At 36.7% G+C, this 10,915-nt stretch overlaps 1 protein-coding gene across 2 annotated transcripts; it reads left to right on the top strand.

Annotated features, from left to right (window-relative positions):
* The first annotated feature begins 569 nt into the window (after window positions 1-569).
* Window positions 570-5,204, top strand: LOC142166885 (phosphate transporter PHO1 homolog 9-like). 2 transcript variants are annotated; one of them, XR_012697334.1, is made up of 13 exons: window positions 570-1,318; window positions 1,678-1,981; window positions 2,083-2,131; window positions 2,216-2,287; window positions 2,376-2,505; window positions 2,835-2,955; window positions 3,075-3,333; window positions 3,435-3,539; window positions 3,624-3,668; window positions 3,807-3,956; window positions 4,044-4,322; window positions 4,402-4,552; window positions 4,811-5,204. XR_012697334.1 is itself a non-coding variant. In XM_075226576.1 (13 exons), exons 1-13 carry the CDS (start codon window positions 841-843, stop codon window positions 4,902-4,904), a joined length of 2,226 nt encoding a protein of 741 aa, XP_075082677.1. In that variant the 5' UTR covers window positions 574-840; the 3' UTR covers window positions 4,905-5,204. The 2 variants fall into 2 exon arrangements, 1 of the variants encoding a protein (XP_075082677.1); XM_075226576.1 differs by having other exon boundaries at window positions 574-1,318; window positions 4,413-4,552.
* Window positions 5,205-10,915: the final 5,711 nt, after the last annotated feature.

The following is a 10,915-nucleotide window of genomic DNA, read 5'->3' as shown; positions in this document are numbered from 1 at the left end:
GAGAAAATGAATAATCTGCTACTCCTATATAAAAGAGAAAACAGAAATATTGAATGAAAAAAGATACTCTCTAACTCTATTGTATTGTTGTATGAGAAGAAGTGATTTCAATTTATAAAAATGCAAAACATTTTCTCCAAAAAAAAAAAGAATATGGAAGAAGACCATTTCCGCTAAGAAAACTTACTCCCCCAAAGAAAGCAATTAGAAAATCAGGGCAAACTCCAGTCTAAATCAAACGAAAAGTTAAAAAAAATTATAGAATATTATTATAAGTATTCTGACCTTATGTTAAATGTATCCCTCCGCACCTTTTTATACCATCACAAATGGAGCACAACCATTTGCAACTATTGATATATTTGATGATGCATTTTGCTTATCAATATCTTACTGTAATACAATCTTTTCCAGCTGGTATCCTTTTGTTTTCTACAGTCTGGACGTTTTTTTGTCATCATTCGTGTTTCCACTTAACTCCACGATGATTAACAATTTTAAAACTACACTCTTTTGGGGGTTGATGAGTATTTAATGAAGGTGCTCAATATTTAAATCATCAAAAGAAATATTTAATGAGACACGGTGATATACTCATACTCATACTCATACTCATACTGGGTTGGCAAGAAAAATTCTAAAGAGAAAAGGAGGAACACATTGATTTTACGAGGACTAGTCATTCATTTTTCTTGGACATTCTTGGAAACAAACAGCTTGATTGCTGACCCTTTCTCCTATCACGGCTAGACAGCCAAACTCCACATTCTTATATAAAGACCACCCTTTTCATTTTGGATTTGGTAAAACAAAGGAAGTCCAGAAGATAATCAGAGAAAGATGAAATTTGGGAAAGAATTTGCATCCCAAATTGTCCAAGAATGGCAAGAAGCCTATGTGGATTACAATTATCTCAAGAGTGTTTTAAAAGACATCTTGAATTTCAATATTGCCGCTTCACCTGAAGTTGAAGGCTCCTTAAAGAGAAGGCTATCTATGTACAGAGCCTTTAGTGGATTACAAACTAGTTTCAAAGTTTCTCAAAACAATGAAGATGAAGCCATATTAGTGAGTTCAGAAGGCCACTATCAAACTATGTTTCTTATGTCATCTGAAAAAGGTGGAGAAAATGAGATGGTTTTCTTTAAAAGACTTGATGATGAATTCAACAAGGTGATAACTTTTTACCAGAAAAAAGTAGAGGAAGTGAAGGCTGAGGCTGATGAGTTGAGTAAACAAATGGATGCACTTATTGCTCTAAGAATCAAGGTTGATAAGCCTTCTATAAGAATCAAAAATTCCCATTTGGGAAATCCAGGTATGTCCAATACTTTGGCTATTCTATCAATGTTCCATTCTTTTGGGAAAATGGTCTACTACCCCTCTTATTATACGAAATATTTTAATTCTATCCTCCGTTCCCTTGTTGTTAGCAAATCATTGTGTATTTACCCTTGACTCGGAGTAATTTTAAACCATAATCAAAAGTAGAGCACTTCGAGCTCCATTAAAGTTAATGGAAAATACAGGACAATTTGCTAATGGAAAAAGTATGAATGAGACCCCAAAGTACTAAAACTAGAAAATTTACATAATAAATTTGGAGCTTTTCCCTTAATTTCTCCATCCCATGATTGCCCTTTAATTTGTTTGAATTCTTGTTTAACCCCAATATAGGTAGGTCAGAAATGGAGGCAATACAAGAAGCAGAGATGACAAGTGAAGAAGAAGAAGCAACAAGAGGGAAAAGAGATACAGCAAATACAAAACATATGGAATTTAGGCCTGCTCCACTAGAGATTTTGGACCATATAAAAATCAATCTTGAACCCGAAACACCTGTCTCAACTTTAAAAAATATCATCCATACTTCAAAATCCAACTTATCATTCAGCAAAGAGGAGCTCAGAAAAGCTGAAGAACAAATGAGAAAGGCTTTTGTTGAGTTCTATCAAAAGCTTCGACTTCTGAAAAACTTCTGGTAGTGCTTGCATTTTTTCTTCCAAATGAGGACTTACTTATACTAGTTGTTTTTATCTTTAACTAAAACTCGCACTTAATTTTGCTACTTAATTGTGCCAGTCTCTTAAATGTGTTGGCATTTTCCAAGATCATGAAGAAGTATGACAAGGTACTACACTGAAGTGATCACTATATATGCCAATGGAAAGTATTTAAGTTTTGCCTTTTCACCTTGCAATTTTATTGATTACAGATCACCTCAAGGAAAGCTTCTAAATCATACTTAGAGATGGTTAATAAATCTTATCTTGGTAGCTCTGATGAGGTATATACATTTTCCTTTAGTTTCAAAAACTGCTTTCCTCTCAGCATTATTATAGTTTGAACTTCTCATCGATCTATGCCTTTTTTAGGTTGCTAAGCTCATAGAAAGAGTGGAGGCCACATTCATAAAGCATTTTGTCAATGGAAATCGAAGGAAAGGAATGAAATCTTTAAGACCACAAGCTAAAAGAGAAACGCATAGAGTAACATTTTTCCTGGGTAAGTATGCATCATTAGTAGCATCAACTTCTTCCTGTGTAATCAGAGGTCAAATGCTGATTTAGGGCGGATTCTTCCGGTTCAACCGAACCTATTGCATTCAGCTCGAACTATGAGTAATACATATGCAAAACAAAATTTTAAATGTACACATATAATAAAGATCATACTCATTTGAATCAACTAACTCTGGATCCTTGATTCGCCTCTATCAGAGGTTACCAGTGATGTATTATCTTCATCCGAGATAAGTGCTTAGAAAAATTTGGTAAACTGCATCATAAACATAGTTTTTACTTTTTAGCAACTGAAATACGTTTCACCAACAGGTTTGTTCTCTGGCGGCTCAATAGCATTAGTGGCAGCTATTGCTGTATCCATACATTTCGGAAACCTTCTACAGCATGAGGGTCGTGGGCAGTATATGGAAAATATATTTCCACTCTACAGGTAAACTAATCATCTGTCTATTACAAAGTCATATTGATTCTTAATTACCCCTTGTCTGTCTACAAGCGAAACCATGTTTTAAGCAATACATATGAGTAATAGAGCTGTATCTTTTGCAGCCTATTCGGATACATTGTCCTCCATATGCTCATGTACGCCGGGAACATATACTACTGGAGGCATTTTAGAGTCAATTATCCCTTCATTTTTGGCTTCAAGCAGGGAACAGAACTAGGTTACAGACAAGTTCTTTTCCTTGCTTCTGGTCTTTCAGTACTTGCATTGGCTGCTGCATTGTCCCACCTAGATATGGAGATGGATCCAAATACAAGAAGTTTTGAGACAGTGATTGAGCTGATCCCACTTGCCGTGGTGTTTGTAAGTCTAGCAAAAAACAGTACTTCTTCTACTTTCATTTTACAACTGATCTATACAAAAATGTTTCAAAAATTACAAACCCCTAATCTTTTTTTTTTCAGATTCTGCTTCTAATAACTTTTTGCCCTCTGAACATCATATATCGTTCAAGTCGCTTCTTCCTTATAAGATGTGGTTGGCACTGTCTATGTGCTCCCCTTTACAAGGTACCAGCAATTTGTTTAAGAGATATTGCAGATTAATAACGCAGAAAGTACGTAGATACTAAAATGTTTCACATAATTTTGCAGGTTAATCTACCAGATTTTTTCTTGGCAGATCAGCTTACTAGCCAGGTTTTACACTAAGCTTTTTCTTTTGTAATGGGGAACTTCTGTATTATACCAAAAGAGAATCCAAGAAATTGATAATTCAGTCTGTGCAAATTTTGCAAAACTTATGGGAAAGAACTTTAATGTGCTCTTGCATTTCAGGTTCAGGCAATTAGGAGTTTGCAGTTCTATGTCTGCTACTATGTGTGGGGCAACTTCAGAACAAGATCTAATAAATGTCAAGAAAGCAGTGTTTATCAAATCTTATACATAGTCGTCGCAATTATTCCCTTTTGGTCTCGGTTTATTCAGGTGTGAGAAACTTTGCACCAGAAAAAATGAAAATAGGTATCTTCAAACTTATTTAACATGGTGATAATTTGTATAATATATGTACAGTGCCTTCGCCGCTTATTTGAAGAGAAAGATTCAATGCAGGGGCTTAATAGCCTCAAATATTTCTCAACCATTGTTGCTCTTGTGATGAGGACACTTTATGCTCAAAAGAGAGGAACGTTTTGGAGAGTAATGGCGGCATCATCCTCAGGAATTACTACAGTTGCAAATACTTACTGGGACATTGTTATAGATTGGGGTTTATTGCAAAAGAATTCAAGAAACCGTTGGTTGAGAGACAAACTGCTTGTGCCACACAAGATTGTCTACTTTGTTGCCATTGTAAGTTGCAGAAAGCAGGTTTGAAAAATATATAGAGTATTACACAACTCTCTTCCAGTGTAAATTAACTTTCTTGAAGACTAAATGCAGGTTCTTGACATTATTCTGAGACTAGTATGGATGCAGTTGGTTCTTGATTTTCAAGAACTACCATTTCTGCACAAGAAAGCAATGGTTGCAGTAGTTGCCTCTCTAGAGATCCTTCGCCGAGGCATGTGGAATTTTTTCAGGTCGGAACTCCAAACCATTATCTATTTGAGTAACATATTCCATGATATTGTAAAAGAATTTTTAAGCTATTAAGTCATCTAACCGTCCATAAAAAGAGGAATTAGAAACCTGAAAAACAAGACAGTTAATTATATGCTACAACAGGTTAAAATGTAAAGTTTATCTATTTTATAGCAGAAATTTGATGAGTTAGCCAGCTACTTGTGTATTTATTTGACATCACGTAGAAGATAGTTATGCTGTCTTTTATTGTTCAGGTTGGAAAATGAGCACTTGAATAACGTCGGGAAATATCGTGCCTTCAAGTCCGTACCATTGCCTTTTAACTACGAGGAGGACAAGAGTCTATAACTATATTTAGCTGATACGCAGAAGTCAAAGGAATCCAGGGTTTTCTTTTCTTTCTTTTTTTTTCTTGTACAAATTCTTTGATTCGTTTGTCAATATTGGTGTTTATAATACAGTTTTTTTCATGAAATTAGCAGTGAAGATATAGGACCAAAAGAAAGTTGATTCCAGCCTCTTGAAAACGGTCTTTACGTTGTTGCTTCAGATTTCTACGTTCTATATTGTGTCTGAACTTAATGTACCAAAAAATGGTTTAGATCCGCAAGGGACATTCTTTATATGAAATGGAATGGTGCTTGATAATTGGTTGACTCTCTCTACAAACTACCAAGACGTGCTACTACCAAAAATCTTTTCACGAAAATTCTTAGCGTTATTTTAGGCCCAGACGTGCTACTACCAAAAATCTTTTCACGAAAATTCTTAGCGTTATTTTAGGCCCATGATTGATTCATGGAGTTACCATAACCACTCAAAAACAATAGCTGAAGAATACAGACACTTGCGTCCAGGTTTCTTGGTCAAAAGAGTCCCAAAATATTTAACAAAAACGGATGTTTGAGGTCCCATCTTTTTAAAATTTCACATGACATTGGCTCGTAATACGATTGAAGGAAATCCCTCTTATGTAGAATAAGCCTTAGGAGCAGTTGCGGAGGCAGGATTTTTATTAGAGGGGATTCAAAACACACACACACACACACACACACACACACATATATATATATATATATATATATATATATATATATATATATATATATATATATATATATATATATATAAAAAAAAAAGATGTTTGAGGTCCCATCTTTTCAAAATTTCACATGACATTGGCTCGTAATACGATTGAAGGAAATCCCTCTTATGTAGAATAAGCCTTAGGAGCAGTTGCGGAGGCAGGATTTTTATTAGAGGGGATTCAAAACACACACACACACACACACACACACACACACACACACACACACACACACACACATATATATATATATATATATATATATATATATATATATATATATATATATATATATATATATATATATATATATATTGAGGTCCCATCTTTTCAAAATTTCACATGACATTGGCTCGTAATACGATTGAAGGAAATCCCTCTTATGTAGAATAAGCCTTAGGAGCAGTTGCGGAGGCAGGATTTTTATTAGAGGGGATTCAAACACACACACACACACATATATATATATATATATATATATATATATATATATATATATATATATATATATATATATATATATATATATATATATATATATATATATATATATATATATATATATATATATATATATATATATATATATATATATATATATATTCAACCACAGTGTAATTTTTCAATGTAGGGACTGTGAACCCCTTTCAGCTCCTTAGTGTGGCAGCCCACGCTTAGAAGTAGTTTGTGTGGGGTCCATCCCATAAATTAAGGAAGAAATTGATTGGCAGCCATCTTTTCTTTCTTATTGTCAAATAAGGTAGATTGCAGAAGGAAAATGTCAAACTTCTTAGGTGGAAGAAAGAAAAAATTTGCATTGCAAATTTTCAACCAATCCTTCATTCTGATTGGTTGAAGAGGTAGGCTATTTCTCCTATAAAAGGAGAGCTTCGACTTCTTCATTTTACCGCACAGAAAGAGAAGCAACACAATAGTTGCAGAGAGTATTTCTTAGGCATTGTGAGAAATAGACTGTGTAGAAGAAAATAGAGAGTGAACGATATTATCGTGAAGTGAGAATATCAAAAGAGGGTTATTTCTTTTGAGTGTTGTAGTGGTCTTTGGAGTATTTTACTCGGACCTACAAAGTGTAAAATTTCTTGCTATAGTGATATTAGTTGCTCGTCTCGGGGCCGTGATTTTTTCCTTATTCAAAAGGATTTTTCACGTAGAAATCTTGGTGTCGTTGTCACTCTTTTATTCTTGTTAATTACCGTATCTCGGTGCTGCATTATTATTCCGCCTTTAGTACCGTGAATATTATTTCTATGAGGGTTTATTCCCAACAACTGGTATCAGAGCACATGTTCTGCTCGTTCACAAAAATACTAATCAATGTCGGTAGTACTATACTCGGTGAAAAATAAAAATGTCCGGAGTAAAGTACGAGGTAGCAAAATTTAACGGAGATAGCGGTTTCTTAACATGGCAAAGAAGGATGAGAGATCTGCTCATCCAACAAGGATTATACAAGGTATTAGATGCTGATGCCAAAATGCCTGATACCATGAAAGCTGAGGATTGGGCTGACTTAGATGAAAGGGCTGCTAGTGCAATCAGGTTGCACTTATCAGATGATATGGTAAATAACATCATTGATGAAGAAACCGCACGTGATATTTGGACAAGGTTGGAAAGCCTATACATGTCCAAAACGCTAACAAATATATTGTACCTGAAGAAGCAGCTATACGTCCTACACATGGGTGAAGGTACGAATTTTTTGTCATATTTAAATATGTTTAACGGACTAATCACACAGCTCGCCAATCTCGGAGTGAAAATCGAGGAAGAAGATAAAGCCATCTTACTGTTGAACTCGTTGCCATCTTCGTACGATAATCTGGCAACAACCATCTTGCACGGTAAGACTACCATTGAGTTGAAAGATGTCACATTGGCTCTTCTACTCAATGAGAAGATGAGAAAGAAGCCTGAAAATCAAGGACATGCTCTCATCACAGAAGGTAGAGGCAGGAGTTATCAAAGGAGTTCGAGCAACTATGGTAAATCCGGAGCTCGTGGGAAGTCTAAGAACCGATCCAAATCAAGAGCTAGAAATTGCTACAATTGTGATCAACCAGGTCACTTCAAAAGAGATTTCCCAAATCCAAGGAAGGGCAAAGGTAAAACTAGTGGCCAGAAGAATGACGACAACACAGCCGCCATGGTGAAAAACAATGATAATATTGTCCTCTGTATAAACGAGGAAGAGAAATGCATGCACTTATCAGGTCCAGAGTCGGAATGGGTGGTTGATACAACAACATCTTACCATACCACACCGGTAAGATATCTTTTTTGCAGATTTGTAGCAGGTGATTTCAGCCTTGTGAGAATGGGTAACACAAGTTACTCAAAGATTGCGGGGATCGGTGACATTTGTATCAAGACAAATGTCGGATGCACATTGGTTCTAAAGGACGTGCGACATGTACCTGATTTGCGGATAAACTTAATCTCGGGAATTGCTTTAGACCGAGATGTATACGAGAACTATTTTGCAAATCAAAAGTGGAGACTCACCAAGGTATCATTGGTGATTGCAAAGGGAGTTACTCGTGGCACGTTGTACAAGACAAATGCAGAAATATGCCAAGGTGAATGGAACGCGACACAAGATGAAATTTCTACAAATTTATGGCACAAAAGAATGGGTCATATGAGCGAGAAGGAATTGCAGATTCTTGCCAGGAAATCACTCATTTCTTATGCCAAAGGTACAACGGTAAAACCATGTGACTACTGTTTATTAGGTAAGCAGCATAGAGTCTCATTTCAGACATCGTCTGAAAGAAAATTGAATATACTTGATTTGGTATATTCTGATATTTGTGATCCAATGGAAATTAAATCGATGGGCGGTAACAAATATTTTGTTACTTTTATTGATGATGTTTCATGAAAATTGTGGGTTTATATTTTGAAAATCAAAGATCAGGTGTTTCAGGTTTTCCAAAAGGTTCATGCTATGGTGGAAAGGGAGACAAGCCAAAAGCTAAAGCGTCTCCGAAGTGACAATGAAGGTGAGTACACTTCAAGGGAATTTGAAGAGTATTGTTCGAGTCATGGGATCATACATGAAAAGACAGTTCCTGGAACCCCACAGCACAATGACGTAACCGAAAGGATGAACTGCACCATAGTGGAGAAGGTGAGAAGCATGCTCAGAATGGCTAAACTGCCTAAGTCATTCTAGGGTGAAGCAGTTCAGACAGCCTGTTACCTGATCAATAGGAGTCCATCGGTTCCGTTGGCGTTTGACATCCCAAAGAGAGTTTGGATCAATAAGGAGGTATCCTACTCGTATGTGAAGGTGTTCTGTTGCAAATCTTTTGCACATGTACCAAAGGAGCAGAGAACAAAGTTGGATGATAAATATGTTCCTTGCATGTTCATCAGATATGGAGAAGAATTCGGATAAAGATTGTGGGATCCCGTAAAGAAGAAGGTCATCAGAATCAGAGATGTAGTCTTGCGAGAAAGTGAAGTTGGAACTACTGATGATATGCCAGAGAAGGCCAAGAATGGTATTATTCCTAACCTTGTTACTATTCCTTCTACTTCTAACAATCCCACAAGTGCAGAAAGTACGACCGACGAGGTTATTGAGCAGGGGGAGCAACCTGGTGAGGTTATTGAGCAGGGGGAGAAACTTGATGATGATGTCGAGCAAGTGGATCACCCCACTCAGGGAGAAGAACAACCTCAACCTCTGAGGAGATCAGAAAGGCCACGGGTAGAGTCATGCAGGTACCCTTCCACGGAGTATGTCCTCATCAGTGATGAGGGGGAGTCAGAAAGTCTTAAGGAGGTGATGTCACATCCAGAAAAGAACCAGTGGATGAAAACCATACAAGAGGAGATGGAATCTTTGCAGAAAAATGGCACGTACAAGCTGGTTGAACTTCCAAAGGGTAAAAGACCACTCAAATGTAAGTGGTCTTTAAACTCAAGAAAGATGGAAAAGGCAAGCTGGTCAGATACAAAGCTCGATTGGTGGTAAAAGGCTTCGAGCAGAATAAAGGTATTGATTTTGATGAAATTTTCTCACCTGTTGTCAAAATGACTTCTATTCGAACAATCTTGAGCTTAGCAGCTAGCCTAGATCTTGAAGTGGAGCAGTTGGACGTGAAAACTGCATTTCTTCACGGAGATTTGGAAGATGAGATCTATATGGAGCAGCTAGAAGGATTTGAAGTAGCTGAAAGGAAATACATGGTGTACAAACTGAATAAGAGTCTTTATGGGTTGAAGCATGCACCAAGGCAGTGGTACAAGAAGTTTGACTCATTCATGAAAAGTCAAACTTACACAAAGATATATTCTGATCTATGTGTATACTTCAAAAGATTTTCTGAAAATAACTTTATTATATTGTTGTTGTATGTGCATGACATGTTAATTGTAGAAAAAGACAAGGGGATGATCGCAAAGTTGAATGGAGATTTGTCCAAGTCATTTGATATGAAGGACTTGGGCCTAGCACAACAAATTCTGGGTATGAAGATAGTTCGAGAGCGAACAAGTAGAAAGTTGTGGATGTCTCAGGAGAAGTACATTGAACGTGTACTGGAATGCTTCAACATGAAGAATGTTAAGCCAGTCAGCACACCTCTTGCTAGTCATCTAAAGTTGAGCAAGAAGATGTGTCCTACAAGTGTGGAGGAGAAAGGGAACATGGCTAAATTTTCTTATTCTTCAACAGTCGGAAGCTTGATGTATGCAATGGTATGCACCTGACTTGATATTGCTCATGCAGTTGGTGTTGTTAGCAGATTCCTTGAAAATCCTATAAAGGAACATTAGGAAGCAGTCAAGTGGATACTCAGGTACCTGAGAGGTACCACGGGAGATTGTTTGTGCTTTGGAGGATCTTATCCAATCTTGAAGGGTTATACAGATGTTGATATGGCAGGTGACATTGATAACAGAAAATCCACTACTGGATATTTGCTTATATTTTAGGGGGAGCTATATCATGGCAGTCTAAATTGCAGAAGTGTGTTGCACTTTCAACAACTGAAGCAAAGTACATTGCCGCTATAGAGGCTGGCAAGGAGATGGTATGGCTCAAGCGGTTTCTTCAAGAGCTGGAATTGCATCAAAAGGAGTATGTCGTCTATTGTGACAGTCAAAGTCCAATAGACTTGAACAAGAACTCCATGTACCATGCAAGAACAAAGCATATAGATGTGAGATATCATTGGATTCGTGAGCAGGTGGAGAACGAATCTTTACAGGTCAAAAAGATTCACACAAGTAAAAATCC

Source organism: Nicotiana tabacum, chromosome 12 (assembly GCF_000715075.1).
Source record: "Nicotiana tabacum cultivar K326 chromosome 12, ASM71507v2, whole genome shotgun sequence".
NCBI classification, from domain to species: domain Eukaryota; kingdom Viridiplantae; phylum Streptophyta; class Magnoliopsida; order Solanales; family Solanaceae; genus Nicotiana; species Nicotiana tabacum.
The sequence above is the reverse complement of the archived record's forward strand: the minus strand, read 5'-3'. Positions and strand labels throughout refer to the sequence as shown.